The 20172-nt window shown below is 36.0% G+C and overlaps 1 protein-coding gene across 2 annotated transcripts in view; it reads left to right on the forward strand.

Annotated features, from left to right (window-relative positions):
- Window positions 1-17960, forward strand: part of LOC149215358 (uncharacterized) — an 84920-nt gene extending 66960 nt beyond the window's left edge. For both annotated transcript variants that reach the window (XM_089392606.1, XM_089392607.1), the window contains exons 6-7: window positions 17467-17518; window positions 17688-17960. In XM_089392606.1, coding sequence (XP_089248732.1) covers window positions 17467-17518; window positions 17688-17803 — 168 coding nt within the window. In that variant the 3' untranslated portion in view covers window positions 17804-17960. The remainder of the gene's footprint in view (window positions 1-17466; window positions 17519-17687) is intronic.
- Window positions 17961-20172: the final 2212 nt, after the last annotated feature.

Consider the following 20172-nt stretch of genomic DNA (forward strand, 5'->3'; position numbering starts at 1 on the left):
AAGTGTTTGATAACATACAACAGAAAAAAAACATACTAAACTCAGAAGAACTTGGTGACACTTTGGATATTTTCTATTTGGGAATTTTACGGAGAGAGATAGTGTATGGGCCACACATATGATGGCAGGGAGAGTGTGAGGATGCACATGTGAGTGAGTTCCAAGTACCCATTTCTGGAGGGCCACATGAGTGGAGAAAAGTCATCAAAGGTGTAGAGCGTTTTCTCAGCGGCTGATAAGCCAAGTTCTAAATTGCTGTCAATTTTCTAATATTTTATTTGTGCACCATTTTTCCTAGTAATGGAGCCCTCATTATTTAGATAATAAAAGTGAAGAGTAATTGGAGGGTTATTTACTATGCGAAAGATTTCCTCTGTGTGCTTCTGGTATTTGATTTTTTGTTGAAAATTGAATTTGTTTTGTATTCAACAATTGCAGAAATATTTTTGGGTATAAAAAATCTCTAGGAATAAAACTAGATCTAGAATAAAAAAATTAGCAGGAGTTGCAAAATATGCTTAATTGCAGACGGGGTGCAGAAAAGCCTCTTTTGGAATCCCTATTTTATATGCAACAGATTCTAATGCGACATTTGATACAAGGATGGGCACTGTTTTCTTATCAACCACAACTGTTCATGGTTCTAGAGTCTTAGATTACTGCACCCTTGTATCGGAAAAATACTCAGTATGCACATTGTCAATAAAGGGAGATGAGTTGTGAATGATGACATTACAACCTTCCTTTTCCACAGTCTAGTGACATCATCTAGTGTGTAGAGTTGAGGCTTTGTGTACTACTTATGCCGATAAATAGTAACAACAATGGACTTACTTCAATGATTGTTATGAATAAAATATATATAAAAATAATTAAAATAATATAAATTGTAATAGTCATAAATAATGATTAATTAACTAGTAATTAGTATTGAAGAGGCATGTCTTTAAGGACATGACTATTTGTGAAGAGGTACCTGCCTAGGTATATAAGCATGCCCTCACCCTCATTTGTAATCATTATCTCACTTGTATTCAAATATTCTTATATATATTTATTTGTCTTACAATATATGTCTTTGTCTTCGAAGTATTCTAAAAGATTATTGTAGTATGCGAACTTTGTTCTTATGTTGGTATTAGAGCATTCCTCTAAGTATACGAACTTTGTTCGTTACATTGGTATCAGAGCATTCCTATGGGTATACGAACCTGATTTGTTACATTAGTATCAAAGTTGTTCAATCATTTGGCCGCTCAACTGCTACATAGAGGCAGTCTGATCAAGGCCTTCGGCCATCAAACTTTTGTCAACCTTGTTGTCGTGTAATTGAAGCGTTTCGCTCAGAGTTTGGAGTTTCTCCATTTCGCAGTTGTCATTCGGACCTTTGGTTATTAAAAAAAGGATATATATATATATAAGAGTCAAGATAAAAAGAAAAAATATTAAAAAAAGATTAAGAAAAAAATCACTTTAAAAAAAACCATTATATAAAAATAAAGGGGACAAAGCAACAAAACGACAACCAAGTAGCACCGCTACCTCAGTCGCCAATTGGCCTGCCACCGCCGTCCATTACATTCATTGCTGCTTCAAATTCTTTTTCACTGCAACTTCAACAACCTAGCTGCCAAGCCGTCTACTACCACTGCGTCACCATCGGTATGCACAGTCCACCATACGAACAACCGTCAGTTCCCTCGTCCAGTGCATTTGACTGTCTCATCGCCAATCTGTTAGCCCCTGATTCCACCCCTCAGTTTCTCATTGCATCGATCCGTACCCTGTACACTAAAGGGTTATCCACCTTGCTGCTGCACATCGTTGCATTCGTCCACCTTTGCCACTGTTCCCTTCTTTTGTTCCCTGTCACCAACAATAGTTGTCCTTTCGACAACACATAACCCGTACATGCTCATTGTACCTCAGTAGGCACGATATCAAATTCATATTTTACCCAGTGAGTACAAAAACAAGTAGTCTTATTTGTGGTCATATTAAATATATTTATTCGTGCAATTCGTTACTATAATAACATCAATTATACAATTGTATAATTGAAATTCCATTTGATTCGTTCTTACCTTTAAATCTCGATGTGACTCGTTCGAATAGGCACCTATTCTCATAACAATTTTGTTAACTTTTAAAGTAGTCAGGTTACACGAGAATAATCCTGACATTAAATTTATATTTATATTTATATTAAGTTACTTCTAGAATTAAAACAAGAAAAAAAAGGGTGCCACATGTATTTCATGAAGTAAAAAAAGTGTCACTCCTCGATACCATAATTAATTATTAATTTTGAAAAAGTCAAAAAAGAAAATATATATTATTATATTTTCAAGGTCTTTATAAAAAGGTTTTTTTTTTTAAGAGAGGAATTCATAAAGGTCATTCAAGGTGAAATATTATCAATTTATTTTCACCAAAGTACAAAATTACAAAAGGAAGGTATTATTGTAAAAGGAGGGAGTTTATTTATACAAGTTTGAAAAAAAAAAGAAATAATATTTTATTACCAATAGGGTAAAAATCACATTATATGAGTGGACTCCAATTAGATATCAAGGAAATATACTTCAAGAAAATAAAGAAAGAACAAAAGGTGGGTTCCACATATAAGTCAATCGCTGAAGAAAATGAATGGACTCTGTAGCCGCAGAAAATGTCTAGGCACCACGATAACGGCTCAGATCGGGGGCTGTCACCCTGATCCCCAATTTCTCCGTTTAAGTTGTCTCTCTACAATAGGCTATAAGGGGGGTAGACCCTACGAAAATGGAATGAAAAAGAACTAGTTGGGAACCAACCAGTTCGGGAGACACAATGAAGCGACCAAGTACTTGATTAAGATTTAGCAAGACTTATAAGATTTGATTAAATTTAAATGATTGATACTAGTGCCTTATGGACTCAATGATCTTGCGAGAGAAATTAAGACCAAGTAATTGATTAACAATTGTTGCTTGGATGAATAACTATTTTATATGAAATGCAGATCCTAAAGCTAATGTGAGATCCATGAATTTTGGTAAATTTTAGTTAAATGTCTATCTATGTTTAAGCCCTTCAATCCTTTTTATATTGAGCCTGATTTCGTAGTAATTAGCAGAGAGAATATAAGGTGAAGCTCGCTGAGACGTGATTAACAATACCTGTCGTGAAAATCTAACATACCCGGTAAAAGAGCTGTCGCTTTGACAACTGCAAGGTCAGCCTTTTAAGTACTATTTAAAGTAGGCTTCTCAAATAAAGATGGGTGGTTACCTATTTCTCTATCGACCAACCTTATGCTTGGAAGTAATTCTTAGCTATGCAAAACTAACTTAATACACAAATGCACGAGATGAGGAGATGAAGCTAGATTCAAGGATTAGAAAGGCTTATGCCGCAGAAGCCCTTAATCACCAAAATGAAATTTTCATTTCATTAGACAAAGATTTAAAGATAAACCTCTTAAAATATTAAAATTATACCACAAACTTATTTCAAATCTTTTTGTTACAATTATAACTCAAAGAGAACAAAAACTTCTTTACAATTTAATATCAAAGTTATTTCAAATCTTTTTGTCACAATTATAACTCAAAGAGAACAAAAACTCCCTTACAATTTAACATCAATGCCAACAGATGCTTAAAAAATACTCAGCGTAGGAAACAAAAGATATGTAATTTATTACAATTCCATGACAAATTATTTTAATAATTACTCGAAATATTCACAAAATATTAACTTCCAACAAACATTAAATAATTCAAGTAATTAGGTCATGCTTAGAGTCAATTCAACAATGAACTATATCAATAGATGTCAAGCAAAAAAAAAAAACCTTTAGCATGCAAAATATTCCAGCAATTAAATTTCGAAAATTTAAATACCATGAAGAATTATGAAATTTAAATGCTAAGCAATTTTAAACAATTCCAGAATTAAAATGATTGTTCTTTACTGACTCAAATCTAGAAAAAATTATCGCTTTACTATAGTCAATCTTTAGAGACAATTTAAAAAGTGTTAAGCATGTTTGAATATAGGGAAATTAAAAATTTTAATACCACAAAAGTTTCCCTTTAAATTTTGAAGTCCAAAAATCACTTAACACAAATAAAAAAACCCAAGAAGGAACTTTAGATTAAAAATTTAATTATCTCTTAGGCAAATTTTAATGTGCTAAGTTTTATGAGAAAAATTTAATGTGGCAAATGATAAATTAAGTTTTTTAATGTGATAAATGTAATGAAATCAAAAGGCTTTAGTAAGTTAAATTTATAATGGGCCAAATGCCACATAAAAATATAATTTTTTTAATGTGAAAACGCAAAGTCCTATTTTGATTTAATTTTCTAGAAATATCAGTCACATTAATGAAAATGGATTTTTTGTTGTTGTTGTTGTTGTTTTAAATGTTTTGTTGTAAATTTTTGTTTTTATATCAAACAAAATCAAAGTGTCATAAAGAAATCAAAACAAAAGGAAAAGTAAAAATTAAAAAAAATGAAATCTAACTTCTAGAAAAAATCAAAGTCGCAAAAGAAAATTAAAATCAAACAAAAAATAAAAACGTGAAAAAACCCTAAAAAAATAAATCGAATTATGTTATTAAAACTAAACCCTAAACAAAGTTTAAAAAAATAAAATAAAAAGAAGAAAGGAAATCGAATGGGCTTTGTTTGTATGGAGGCTCAGACAATGACAAGGGAATGAAGCTCAAGCTTGGACGCAGGTTGCAGGCCAAGGGTCGAGGGAGAAACCCACGTGGATGAGCACGAAGGGCATCGAGGAGGAATGACGCTGTGAATCAGAAGGATGTGGAGCTTGCAGGTTGAAGGGAATGCTGAGAAGATTTAACGACAAATATATTGCTGGGAGGCGGCGAGATGAGCAGGGGACATCGAGCTCAAAGGAGATGAGATTGTAGGTTTGAAGAGAAAGGGAATTCGGGCAACAAAACACAGGTAAAAGAGCAAGGTAATGAGGAATAGGAGACACAAGAAAAGAGAAGATTAGGGCCGCAAAAGGAAAAAAGCGAGGGGGATAAGCCACCAAGAAAAAAACGCAGCAGACAAAGGACGTTTAGCAGTGGAGAAAAACGTAGGGAGAAAAACACAGAAAAATAGGAGAAAAACAAGAATGTAGCAGAAGATGGTTGCCCCAAAAAAACCTTAAGAAAATTTCCCAGTTTTTTTTATTAAAATGATATATTCTTCTGCTTCAGATTGGTACTCGAAACTCTTATAAAATCCTCAAATTAAAATTTTGAAACCCTCAAACTGGAAAAATTTTGGAATAATGCCCCTGCAAAATTTGATATTGAGGCCAAAACTTACTCTCTAGGGCCTAAATTTGGCTTCAAAAAAATTTCTCTTTCAAATATGCACTTGCAAAAAATGAAAACAAAACACCAAGAATCGAAATATACAACAATAAATAAAACCCCAGAAACCCAAATCAGAAAACTATTTTTTTTTACAGATCTCTGCATAGATAGTAGATCTATCAAATCTGAAGAGTATGAGTTCAATTCTGCTTTTAGATTTGATAATCTAAGTATGAGTTCAATTCTGCTTTTAGATCTGATAATCTAAGGCTCTCAACAACTAGATTTATCAATTTTCCACAAATATTTAAAAATTAATTTTTGAAAATTTTGGAGAGGTACTAGCGCAGAAACACCTTGCAGGAAAGATAATTTAATCTTAAGATAAGTCCCAGAGCTTATTTGAAATGTGCTCTTAAGAAAATATATGCTGAGATTTGGATGGTCCAACCGAGAACTATCCCCAAATGCTCAACGAAAACTCGAAAGATCTCCTGCAAACACTAGATCAACCATCAAACCGAGTAGAGAAATAGAACAACAATGAAATTTTGAAGAAATAGAGATACTTGCTACTTCGATCAAAATTAAGAATGTTACCAAATTGAATAAGATAATTGTATTCAGATTATTCTAAAAGAGCTATTGATTGATAGTTTTCACATAACATTAAGCTGAAATTGAAACAATGTTACCGTAAGTTCATGAAGAGGAACACCACAACACGTTGAAACTCCAAAGACTATTGCATTAATTCAAAAAGTATACAAGAGAGCTTAAGAGCTTAGTACACAATTCAGAGATCGGATGAAAGACAAACTGACACTGACTTTTAATTTATAGGTAAAATCTCCAATGATTAGTTGACTTGATCCCTGTCAAATTAATCTTGATCGTTCATAAAGATTTAACTAATATTTAATCATCATCGTCGAAATTATTTAATTTTTGAGAAAACATCGAATTTATCATTTAATTGATTTTTAATTAACTCAAAATTAATTATTTCGAGTTAATTTTCCAAAAAAATTGAATTTCACTTAACCACCAATCCCCAAGGGTTCAAAATTCCTTGATTTCTTCAATATAACCTTGGCTAGGGACCTCCAAAAATTAACTTCTTTAAAACCTGTGAATTTCACCTTTGGAGATATTAATTTTACTTAAGACACAAATTTTTTTGCTGAAGCAAGAGACTTTCCTTCTATTTCAATAACCCAAAAGTAAAGTTACAATAAGTACAAAAGCCCTGAATATCTCAAGACCTGCGAAACCAACGAGATCGTACTATCAAGGATGTGACCCACTAAACAAACTAAAGGACAAGCTAACCGAACAAATTGTCCCCGCGATTACAAGTTGACCCAAGGTCAAAGTCTGCCATACCTCCCATCATTAACTCGCAAAGATTAAACAAACTCGCGTCCCCCCAAACTAGCCCGAACAGATCTAACCGTCGATTTCCCCCACCAAAAAGGACGATGTGGAGAGATATCGGAGAGCCGAGATGCAAGGTTTTTAAGGCGCGATGAAGGGTGGTAAGGCGACCCCCACCCCTGCCACGTGTTGAGAGCCGAGTGGAATTGCTCTCAACGAACCAAAACCACTTACCATTTGAGAGCCTTGCGATCATAAGAAAATCGCTTAACGCTTGGTTTTCCGAACCGAAAGAAAAGTGCCGAGGAATTTCCTCTGTGGGAGCGATCCAGCCTATCAAACTGCTGAAACTGACAATGGAGCTCGCCGCTGAGACATTCTGTAACTGTAAATGAAACCTTGTGTCACCATTCAAGAAACGAAGGAGATAAGTTCCCTTGCCCCAAAGGAAGTTATCACCATGCAGAGAAAGCCCTTTTTCAAAGAGCCGACCACCGAAATGAGTGAGAACAGGCATCAAGAGCTTTAATCATAGCCTGCCCCTCGAGCCCAATAATCGAAAATTTCCTTGTCCTCTGCGGCTTGAGCATCGCAGAGAGCTTTTAGCCTGCTTGGAGGCATCTCCTGCCAATTCATTTCGATTCTGCAATCTGGATTAGTCACTCCTTGGTTGGCTAGTAGATCTGCAAGTTTATTGGCCTTCCTCCGAACATGATTGAAGCTAACCGTTCGCAGACTCTAGAGATGTTTTTGGATTCTCTGGTACATTTGTATTAGTCTCCAATGTTTTGATACCCTTTCAGGCGCTATTCCATCACTGATTTTCTTAACTGCATTTATAGAAATCTTGGAGTCTGTTTCGATGAGAACATTTGAGCTGTGATTGAGTTTAAGAAGCTCTAGACATTGTTCCAAAGCCATTAATTCAGCCATGTTGTTGGTGGCTTTGCCTAAATACCAGTGGAAGATAAAAATTACTTTTCCTTTTATCTCTTAACACACCTCCATACCCTGCAGTCCCTGAGTTGCGTTTTGAAGCCCCATTAACGTTGCATTTCAGATAACTTTGAGGTGGAGGATGCCAGTACTCCTTTTCCCTTTCCAACACTCTTTCTTTTTTGTTAAGACCCTTGAGGATGATCTCATGCATTCCCAGCTGCTTGAGAGTTCTCAATTCAAGCGCAGTGGGAGGAATCGAGGGATAACTGTGCACAGTGGTGGAAACTGTTTCCTTAATCTGCTTTAAGATCAATTCCATCAGGCAAAGAGGAGTAGTTTTTCCATCCTTGAAAATTCTCTTATTCCTTTCCTTCCAAACATTCCAGATAATGAAGCTTGGTGTCAAGGTCCAGGCTAAATTAAGGATCTCATACTCTGAAAAGTTTTTTCTCCACTTGTTCAGGGTGTTAATAATGCTTCCTTTATCTCTGTCTGTCTGTTGAAAAATGATGTTGAAAGAATCCCATAACCAGGTGGTATAGGTGCAGTTGTTGAGAATATGCTCCATTGTCTCCTCTTGAGCCTCACATAATTGGCATCTAGAAGGCCCCATAACCCCCCTCTTCTGAATGTTCTCCCAAGTTAATATTTTCTTGTGATGAACTAACCACATAAACAGTTTGATCTTCATCCATCCTTGGTGGCTCCAAAGTTTTTGCCAGGACTTAGCCAAAACGCAGGGATCGAGGTTAAGGGTAATTCTTTTTGCTTCTTTGATATTAAAGATGCCTTCTTTGTTTTGGCCCCATCTTAACTGATCCTGCCCATCTGTAACCAAGATCTTCCTCTGTTCTAATATTTTCATGAGTTCTTTTGTTTTTGATTTTATGGGGCCATCCCCTCTGTATTCTATTTTCCTCCAGATTCTCCATTTCTCAGTGTCATGAGGAAGATTCCAAAAATCCCTAACATTTATAAGTCCTTGGAAATCAGTTTCCTGCTTGATGCTCATAAAGTCCTCCCTTAACAACATTGGTTCTTGTTGCCATTTATCTTCCCAGAAGAGAGCTTGTTCTCCTGCTCTGATTTCCCAAAAGCTGTTGTTTTGTACTAGGCTCCTGTTATCCTAGGCTTTATTCCAGATGTGAGAGCCTTTTAAGTTCCCTGACATTCTGATAAGATCACTCGTTTGCCAGGAGCTTGCATATTTTTCTTTCTAGGTTTTAGCCCAATGTGCCCCTGGTTCTTTAACCCATCTCCACTAGAGTTTGGCTCCTAAAACATTACTTAGAATCTCCTGATCGTCTAAGCCTAGGCCTCCATGACTTTTGGGTTTACAGATTTTATCCCAAGAAACCAGGGCCCATTTCTTTTTGGTTTCCTCCTTGCCCCAGAGAAAGTCTCTCTGAATGTTCCTGAATTGCTGTAAGACCCCTTTGGGAGCTGGCAGGGCTGATAAAAAGAAAATAGGGATAGATTGAAGAACTGCCTTCGTCAAAATCAATCTGCCAGCAAGGTTCAACGCTCTAAAAGTCCATCTTTTGATCTTGTCTTGCATCTTGTTGAGCACCGGTTCCCAGATACTTTTGTGCATTGGTTTATCCGTGAGGGGGATTCCCAAATACTTTGAAGGGAGGACCTCCCTTTGGAAGCCCAGAATTCTGGATATGTTTTTTTGAATAGCAATGTTAGTGTTAAAGAATTTTTTATTGATTTGGAGAGATTGACTTCCATACCTGTGGCCGAGGCAAAGTCATTTAAGATTTTTTTGTATGCTGTAGCGTCCTTGACTGTGGGGATACCCTGCAGCATGGTGTCATCCACAAATTGTTGATGAGTCAAGGCTTAGCCGTTCTCCATTAATTGTAGGCCCTTGATCTTTCCTAAGACTTTGGCATTTTTAATGGTTCGAACTTCGGCCCAATCCTTCCATCATGAGGATAGAAAGAAAGGGAGAGAGTGGGTCTCCCTCCCTGAGGCCTCTGGAAGGAGTGAAAATTTCCGAGGGCGAGCCATTCACCAGAATTGAAAAGATGGGTGAAGTAACCAAAGCCATAACCCATTTGAGCCAGTCATGGTCAAACCCAAAGGCGGAAAGGACCTTTTTGATATAGATCCAGTTCACCTTGTCATACGCTTTTGCAATGTCTAATTGCATGATCATACCGGCCTGCCTTTTATTAGTAAGAGAGTGAACAACCTCGTGTACCTGAATAATATTATCCAGGATTTGCTTTCCTTCCACATAACCAGATTGTTCCCTAGAAATCAGTGAAGGAAGAAGAGGTTTGAGTCTGTTGGCCAAGATCTTGGAAATAATTTTGTAAACAACATTGCATAAAGAAATGGGTCTGAACTTATCAGGAGTCAGGGCTAAGTCCTGTTTGGGGATCAGGGAGATGAAGGAGGTGTTGAGGGCTTTTAGAATGGATCTGCTTCTTCTGGAGTCCTCTACCACATCCAAAATATCCTGTTTGACAACATTCTAGCAGGCCTTGAAAAAGTCCACATTAAAACCGTCTGGACCTGGAGCTTTGCCATTTTGCATATCTTTGATCACCGTACTGACCTCTGCTTCGGTTATTGGTTTGTTCAGGTTAAAGTTATCTTCTCTAGTCACCATCCTGGGAATATTCTTTATAATTTCCTTGATGTGTTGGTCTCTGTCTAGATTATTTTCATTTGTGATGCCTCTGAAATGTTGAACCATCACAACTTCAATATTCTTGTGAGAGGTCTGAAGCTCCCCATCTTTATTCAATATTGAGGAGATTCTATTGTGCGTTCTATTGGCTATGGTGGAACGGTGGAAAAAACGAGTGTTTCGTTCACCTTCTTTGAGCCATTGAACTCTTGATTTTTGTCTCCAAAAGATTTCCTCCTGTTTGCATAAATTCTCCCAGTCAAGGTTGTGTTTTTCAGCTTGTTCACTTTTGGTTTTATCAAAACCATCTGTGATCATTGCTTGATTTAGTTCCTGCATTTTGATCTCTACTGATTTTTTGTTTACAAAAATGTTACCAAAATCCTTCTTGTTCCATTCTTTGAGTTTGATTTTTATGTGCTTTAGTCTTTTATGGAGGAGGAACATTTTGGAGCCCTGAACCTGTAGATCTTCGGACCACCATTTTTCAATGTTGCTGATGAAATATGGGTGGGAGAGCCAGATATTCTCAAATTTGAAGGGTTTGTTTCTGGGAGCATCAATTCCCTTAATTTCTAATTGAATCGGCCAGTGGTCTGAGCCTCCAAATGGGAGAACACTTGCAGATATTTCTGTATTTGTGAGCATCAGATTCTCAGAGATCAAAAATCTGTCTAACTTGGAGGCAACCTGAGCATTACCTCCTCTTTTTTTGTTCCAAGTAAAAAGACCGTTATGCATTTCAAAGTCAACCATTTTCATGTCTTCTGTGAAAGAATGGAATCCTACTGAATCTCTGCTGAGGATTCTGGTGCCTCCTTTTTTTTTTTTTTCCGAAAGAGATTTAATCATGTTAAAGTCTCCTCCAATGACCCAAGGGATTTCTTTATGTCTGCTTCTGAGATTTACCAGGGAGTTCAGAAATCTAAGCTTCTCATCTATTCTCTGAGGACCATAGACATTCGTAACCAAGAAGGTCTCAGACATCCCCATTGGTTGAATGATAGCTGATAAGTAATTTCTCGTTGCCTCCGCATCTACAATACTGACTTTTTGGGGGTTCCAAAGAGTGAGTATGCCTCCTGCTGTGTTCTCTGCTTTAACTTCTAGAAACTCAAATTTACTGAGCCATTTGTTATGGATTTGTTTTATTTTTTGAATGGAGCATTTCGTTTCTTGAATGAAGATTATGTCCGGCATTGCTAGTTTCATTCTGTTACTTAGCATTCTTTGTTTTCTTTTACTACCTAGACCTCTAATATTCCAGGATATGAACTTCATAATTAAAGATTTGTAAAGGAGTAACTGGTTAGATCTTTCATCTTACCCGAATCTATCATTAGCTTTCCACACTCCATCAGGAGCTCATTTTGCTTTTTTCTGCCTCTCTTCTTCCCTGGATTTCTGGTGGCTAATCCTGGAATTAGTTTCATTGTTTTCACCCCTCTGTTCTCCTATTTGTGGATGTTTTTACCTTTCTCCAGTCCTCGTTCCTGTGTTTTCCATAAAAACAACTGCTGTATTCTGTTGCAATCTTCTTGAGGTAGAGAATCTATTCCTCCTTTGGTTCCTTGCATCAGGAATCCTTCCAGATCCAGGTTTTCCTTGTCGAGTATTTCTTGTAGTTCGTGATCTTCCAGATCTGTTTCACTTTGGGTCATTTCCTGGTCCATTTCCATTTTTGTTTCACTTCTCCTGGCTTCTTTTTGGGAGTCAATGTCCGGAGAATGATTTGTGTCCTCTTTTTTTTCTTTTTCTTTAGCATCTTCCTCCTGATATTGATTCTTTCTTGTGATTTCTTCAGGCTCTTCTAGCACTTGAAACTTATTCTGACTACCCTTTTGCCCCTCAGTATGTTGTTGCTTTGATCCCTTTTTTCCTCCCCTTCCTCTACTAGCCACTTTCTGAAAGCTTTTAGTGTCCTTTGATGTATTATGTTTTTCTTTGTTATCTTCTTTGCTGAGAGGGTAGTCTCTTAACAGAAGGGGATATGTTTGTAGTCTACCGTCTGCACCCACTCCTCATCAAAAACTTCAAAGATAACTTCATCCGGAAGTGCTCTTGATAGATCAATTTCCGCACAGATCCTGGCAAAGGAGGTATATTTTCCCCTTCTTGTGGCTTCAGAAGCTTTGACATAGCATCCTAGTTTATTGCCAATGGCAGCCAACGATTCCGTTTGCCAATAATCAAGAGGTAGAGAGTAGAGCCTTACCCACACAGGAACCGAAGAGAAAGTCTCCCTCTCTGGGACAAAGTTCATTCTCCAAGGTCTCATATAGAGACCTGCAACAGCAAAAAAATAGGGTCCTCCTTCGAATATTCTGTCTTTATCTTCAATGTTAGAGAACACTACTGTGAAGAATCCTTTTGACCCAAGATGTAGGTCAATGCTTCCTTTGGGCTTCCAATGATACTTGATCCACGTCTGTAAAGCCTTTTCAGTGGGCCATAGTCCCATGAATTTATAGATAATGGCGTAGGTTCCCATATGTTCCCTGTGCTCCTGCAGAGCAGGATCATTTAATATTACTCGAGGAGTGATTTCTGCTTTTGGTTTGCAAGGTCCTTTTTGTTTCTTGTCTCTTGCACCCAGACTTTTGTCTTCTTCCTCTTTGTCCTTTGTGCTGCTGTTTTCTTTTGTTCTGGTCCCATCTGTTTCCTTTTCATTGTCCCTGTTTCTGTAGTTCCTACCGTCTTCACTATTTCCAGGTGGTGATTTACTTCTGTTGGCCACTACATCTTTGTAGGAGGGAGCCAAGCTCCCTCCCCTGCCACTCTCCATTAGAATCGAACTCTGCTCACTATGGAAAACCTAGCCGCTTCGTTTCTCCCGCCGTCGCTCCTCTCCCAACCTTATCAAGTCCACATGATTTTCACTTTTTTCTACTTAAGACACAAAATTAATTAAATTTTTGGCTTAGGATTTAATTTAAATTTTCCAAAAAATTTAATTAATTGACTTATGAGAGGATTAATATTTATTCCAACTCTATAATATTTAGCCATGGTGTCTAACTATGAGAGACCATGCACTAAATATTTTTTACATCAAGATTTTACAATTTAATACATGAGGAGGGAACACTCATTCGTTATAGACCCTAAACATTTATCCACTTTTGCGACACAAAATATGATCCAGTAGACCAAGTAATTTGTAATAAAATAATGTAGCCAATTAGTTAGGATTATTTTCAAATTATTTTTACGACTCGATAAAAAACACTAGAACTCACTTAATATCTTGCCGATAAAATCCACGTTAGCTTGGGAGTGAGGTTGAAGGGAAAAATTCTGCCGATCATTTGTGTCTAGAAACACAGATGAATCAATGAGACAAAAAACCTTTTAATTTAGAAATTGTCGTCAAAATATTATGCTTACCTAGGTTGTTACATACATGATGGTTTTACTAAGATCATTTACATTATAACCATGCAGAATGGGTTTACATCTTTAACAAAACTGTCGGCTGATGATGAAATATGAAAGACGCGAACACTCGAACATGATAGATCCCTTTTGCCAAAAAAAGAGTGTACTGCTATGGGGTTGTTGACACAGAGTGGTCAACAGAGTCTAATTCAGAAATGAAGGAATATTTATATAAACTTCACATAACTATGCTTAAGTGCTATTTAGAATTAAAGGGTCTATCGCAGGAAAATATGTTACTATTTCTATCTCGTCAGCTTAGTATAAAAATTAAATAAACCCTAAAATCACAAATCAATTAGTGATTCCTGAGTCAAATATGATCGAAAAATTAGATTGTTTTGACAACAAAAAATATGACAACCAATTTGCAATTAAACATTGGGGATTATACATTTATATTACAATTCTCAATTCAATCCCTATGGAACGATCAAGGTGACATTATTTTGGGTTCACCCTGTATGGAAACTCTAGGGTCTTTCATCCTAAATACGAAAAATAAGTCTTTAACGCTTTCATGCAAAAAGAAAAAATAACATTATAAGATGTTACATTGAAGCCAAATTCAGTAACACTAGAAGACATACAAGATATTTCAAAAGTAAATTTTTAAGAAGGTAAAAAAATACTACAAAATATGTAAAGAAAAGTTGAAAAAATTATTTTTGACAAGCATGAAGAAGTTTCTTGGCTTAAAAACCATATTGCAAAATTACCAACGCAAATTAAGAAGCTTAAGAAGGGCAAAAAGTTTGTGGAATCCAAGGTAGAACATTTTATAAAGACGGAAACATCGAAATCCTCAAATGTAGAAATTCAAGTTGAAGACAAAGGCATGAATACCGATTCAGTGAATATCACAACTCAAGAAGAAGACAAGGCAATTGAAGAAAAAACACATTCAAATGTTGTGGTTCAAACGATGGAAAATCCAAATGAAGATTTTGTAACCAATTCAACAACAACAATACCTGAAGTAAATAAAAAAGATGTCACTTGCATGATAGGGGAGAATCAAACCATAATAACTCCTTATCGACATCTGAATCACAAGAGCAGACAACTCAATCAATCTGCGTATTTGTGTTACTTAGAATAAAAACGACAAACTTATGTTCCGAAGAATACTAAAGTGTGCCCATGTCAGTTCGGTGATAAGAAGTCATCACAAGTTTCCACTAATCGAAAGATTCCGCAGAAGATTGATTTAGAATTGTCAAATCCTTTCTCAGTGCAACAATTTTGTTTTTAAACTCGGAGGATCCTATCATCATTTATCAACAAAGATGACAATTCAAAGAATTTTGAAAAATACAAAAACATTAAAAGACAGAAACAAATGACATGCCTTGTCAGCAATAAGCTTTGAGAACAAAGCTTTTTGAAGAGGAAGACAATGTTATGAATAAAATATATATAAAAATAATTAAAATAATATAAATTGTAATAGTCATAAATAATGATTAAGTAACTAGTAATTGGTATTGAAGAGGCATGTCTCTAAGGACATGACCGTTTGTGAAGAGGTACCTACCTAGGTATATAAGAAAACCCTCACCCTCATTTGTAATTATCATCTCACTTGTATTAAAATATTTTTATATATATTCTTTTGTCATACAATGGATGTCTGTCCTCGAAGTATTCTGAAGATTATTGCAGTATACGAACTTTGTTCGTTACATTGGTATCAAAACATTCCTTTGAGTATATGAACTTTGTTCATTACATTGGTATTAGAACATTCCTACGAGTGTACGAACCTGGTTCGTTACAATGATGATCAACATGTTTCTCAAATTCCAGCAGAACTTGTGCCCTTCTAGATAATTGGGACAAAATAAATGTTAAATCTGAAACTCCTGTGATTTTCTTTTGTGCTAATTTTTTAATGATGGCATGGTGAGGAACACCCACCCTTCACAACATATAGCCTGGGTGTGCAACATATACTAGACTAAAAATAAAGTGTAAATTCGTAGCCTATTGGTACAATAGATGATCAATAGTGCCACCCGATATTCCAAGAAATAATGAGTTATAAAATGTAAGTCCTAGACTTCTAAATTAACCTTCACAGGAAGACCATGCCTCTGAACCTCTAAATTGATACTCTTCCCAACATTATCATCCAGCACTCCCTCGAACTTCAAGAATTGTGTTATAATCTTACCACTCACATGTACAAGTAAATTCCTGGCCTTCAAATGTATCTTGTGAATAGGATCTCCCAGGACATGGCAACAAGTGTATTAGCAATCTGTCATTGAAGTGGTATCTTTGAGACTCATGGCCATGCCACATTTCATTTTTGCAGTCCAAACATCATTTCATTGGGTTTGTTTTGAGAGTCCCATGGCTCAATATCACAACCCATTTGAAAGTTTATGACAAAATCTTCCAGAGGTGGCCTAATAATTTTCAGTTTTGTTATAGTGTTCCTTTGTTCCCTTTGCCTAATATGGCTGTTTGAGCCCACTTTGTCTCCTTAATATGTGTCTCTAAACCACGGTAGCAGAAACGCACCATGTGCTTTGATGGTTTTGACAGAGATGTATGTGCAGCATCTTCATATTTACCATACAGGAACTCTTCAAATTGATGCTTTAAGGATATCTCACCTGCCAGAAGAACTCTCAGATGAAAGGACATTTTGAGAATATTTACTGTCTTGAAGGGCAGTTTGGATCGTTTACAGTCAGTCTCATCCAATATCTCACTAGCCCTGGATGAAAACAAGGACACAGGGTCTTCTTCCTTATCATTCATATCTCTGGATAACTTTTAGTGTATAACAGAATACTCACTGCTGTGGAGAGAATTTTGATTCAAATGGATCCTCATTAATTTCTTTTCTTTTGCTCCTTTTGAACATTATATTCTCTTCTGTTTAAGACTTTGAATTTTTCAAAACAGCACACAGTTCACTGTACACCATCTCCCAAGATTGAACATGCACCTTTAAATAACCATCAATCCTTAAACTACATATACTTTTGGGAAAACAAATAAACCACTTTTTTTTCTCATTGCCATATAGTTCTGCAAATCCGCAGTAACCATACTATTTAACAGCATCAATTATGTGCATGTGATTTTTACACCAATTGTCCACATGAACCCTATGGTGATCTGTGTTCTTGTGCCATGGCTAACAAATCTAAGCTTTCTCCTCAAGAAACTCATCATTGAACTTTAGCTTAGTACCTAATAATGGAATATATTTAATTTATTTCTTTATAATATTGCTTGGGCCGCGCACACATCCCTGCCCCGCTCCCTTTTTCTCTCTTTTGCAATATTCACGAGTAACAAAAAATTTCCTTTTTTATTCACGACACCTCTAACCAAATCATATCACAACGAATGCAGTGCTTGCATCTCTATTTGTTTCACATTAATTGACTTCATGACAAATTATAAAAGGTTGGCCTTCTGTTGATTATGACTTCATCAGACCAATTTTACCTCGGAATTTACTTAAACTGCCCCTATATATTAACAGTTCATTTGACATAGAATATTTGATGTTAATAAGTAAGTTCTTAATGCTTTTTGTAGGAATGGTGAGATAAAATAAAAAACTCTTTGAATTGCGATTTTTCAAATTCATGTTCATGGTCCAACAACAACATGTCCCTTAAAGACTGTCTAAGATGTGCAGGAAAACTTATTTATATAATTTTTTTAGACCTCAAGCATGATCCTTACCAATGATTCAAAATGCTTGCTTTTGCAGTTGGCATTGCTAGCAATCTATGTTTTCAGTCCTGTGGATATTCTTCCAGAAGGTAGGACTCACTTTATTTCAGTTTGTTAAATTTGAATGTGTCCAAGTTAATATTACGTTTTCACTTATTTTAATTGCTTATGGTAGGCATCAAGATTTATTTCTTATCTTTTTCGTCCATAATCTTCCACCATTTCAAATTATAATAACATGGCCTTTGAATGTGACAGGGATCCTAGGCATTGTAGGTCTACTGGATGACCTTTTGGTAATACTTGTTGTGTTTTTCCATGTGGCTACATTGTATCGTTCAGCTCTTTTTAGTCGACATGGTGGCCGATCATGATAGCTATGGATTTTTGAGGACACATTTCATTCGTTCTATTGGCTTTGTTTCGTAGATTTGTTAAGAATTTTGAGATCTCATGGAGGCTTCATTGTTGTCCATATAATGTAAATCCTCTTTATTTTCTCAGAAAAAAGAATGTATTATGTATTGAGCATATCTATTCCACGAAATTGTTGCCATATTCCATATTTTTATGTAGGTTGTTGCATCTTTTTTATACATGATAAGTGCCAACAATTAGGAGTGAGAAATTTCTAAATTTTCATACATAGGAGAGAACTCTCCTTTATTCAAGTAATATTGTCATATGTATTATTTAAAGGTCATTTAAATATCTTTAGTTAGTTTGGATGGTTTCCTTTTCTGTTTTCAGTTAACTATTATTTCATTTTAGAATCATCGCCTTGTAATCTCTATATCTTTTTCTGCTTTCAGTTAACGATTGTTTCCTTTTAGAAACATTGTCTTGTAATCTCTATTTATGGTGTCTTTCATCCCCATTGTAATTCATTTGATTACCATTTCATGGTATCAGAGGACAGGTTTTTATTTTTTAATTTCTTATTTTTATGCAAGTTTTTTTTTCCTTGACAAAAATCCGTTGCTAACCTGGTTTTTCTTCTAGAAGCTTATTTTGTTTTTTTCCCAATTTTTTCAAAATACAAAATCTTGTTTTTATCTGCTGTAGTCACAGAAGGTTTATGCTCCAAATCGAAAGGGTGAATTTCGAAAGAAGAATATTGTGCTGAACCTGGATTTTTTTGCCACAATTTGTTCGAGGTTCTTGGTTTTTAACTAGCGGCAGTGTTCACCAGTCGGCTTTCCTATCACATTGGCTCCTGGTGATTTTTTTGTGTGCCAGGTTTGGCCTGTCTTCTGTTAGACCTGTCTGGGACCCTGCAGTGGACCTGGCTTTTACTGATTTCTTTTAACACAAATTAGAATTTGTTTTTTTATTAATTTTTTTCTTCTGATTTTTAAATAAAAAATCAGCGTCTCTTTTCGGTGGGCGCCTTCGTAGACTATGTCATCTTTCTCTGCTGAGCCTGATTTAAAAATAATAAATAAAAAAATCAAAGGCTTATTTTTTTTTTTTCGTGATTTTTGATATCTGTGCCAGCAAGTTCCGAGATGGTGCCGTTGACACACATAGTGCTGGAAAATAGTCAGAAGTTCAATGACAAACATTACAACACGTGGAAACAACATATGCTGACAATCTTTGAATACCAGTCTCTAGACCAAGTTATTTTGGGTACTACTCAACCCACAATGGTGGGAAAAGAACAGGGCAAACACGATGAGTGCAATCAGGAAGTGTTCTGCTCATTATCTGTTACTGATGACATGTTTCCACCAGTGTCGTCTGGCAAGACAGTTGTGGAGATCTGGAAACATCTGAAAGAAGTGCATGAAATGTCAGACAAGGGTAGAGCATTCCTTGTGAAGAACATGTTGTTTTCATTATGATGGACGAAAATATATCTATGCAACAACATATTACGACGATAAATGATATTTGCGATCAACTGGAGGGCATTGGTCGCAAGATGGAAGATGATGTTGATTTTCAAGTGCTAAGATAACAAGTACAATTTTCTGCTACTGATAACTATTTCTAATGATATTTTTGTACTTTACAAATTATCATTAAGCAATTACACTTCAGATAATTCAACCATAAATGCAATAGAATAGTAGAACAATAGAGATCACAATAGTACAATATACACAAGTTTTTCACTTGGGAAACCCAACTTTGGGAGAAAACCCAACAAATTTTTTTCGAAGAAATTATAGTTCAATTTAACAAATGGTACAATCTGATTTTTCAGTCAAACATGGTCAATCTGAACATACAAACTAGCTAGGTCAAACCTGGTCCAAATTGCCCAGAATATCAGTCAAGCTTCTGCCCAAGAATCTCGGTCAACTCTGTCCAAACTTCAGTCTAACACTGCCCATAAATCTCAGTCAATCTGCCTCAGAAAGTCTCTATCAATTGCGGTCAAATCTGCCTCAGAAGTTTCAGTCAAACTGCCTTAGCTTGGGGTCAACCCATAATTTTGGTCATCAATATTCCTCAAAATATCAATCAACTCTACGGTGAACACAACAAGAAATAAATTTGGTCAACCTTCCAAAATATTTGTCAACAGAGCAGTCAAAGATCTGGTCAAACAGGGTGGATGAGACTTGGTCAATGTTGGTCAACATTAGATCTCCTTCCTCCTTTGGACGTGTGAACATAAGACTTCTTTGATTGATGATTTGAACTAGATTGGATGCCAAATGGGGGAGGTTGAGTGGTCTTTTTCATAGTAGTCAAAACATGTGGGTTTTGACCAAGGGTCAATCCCGGTCAA

The sequence above is a fragment of the Pinus tabuliformis genome, chromosome 1_1 (genome assembly GCF_031772625.1).
Source record: "Pinus tabuliformis cultivar Carrire ecotype Pingquan chromosome 1_1, CPIR1, whole genome shotgun sequence".
Lineage (NCBI taxonomy): Eukaryota > Viridiplantae > Streptophyta > Pinopsida > Pinales > Pinaceae > Pinus > Pinus tabuliformis.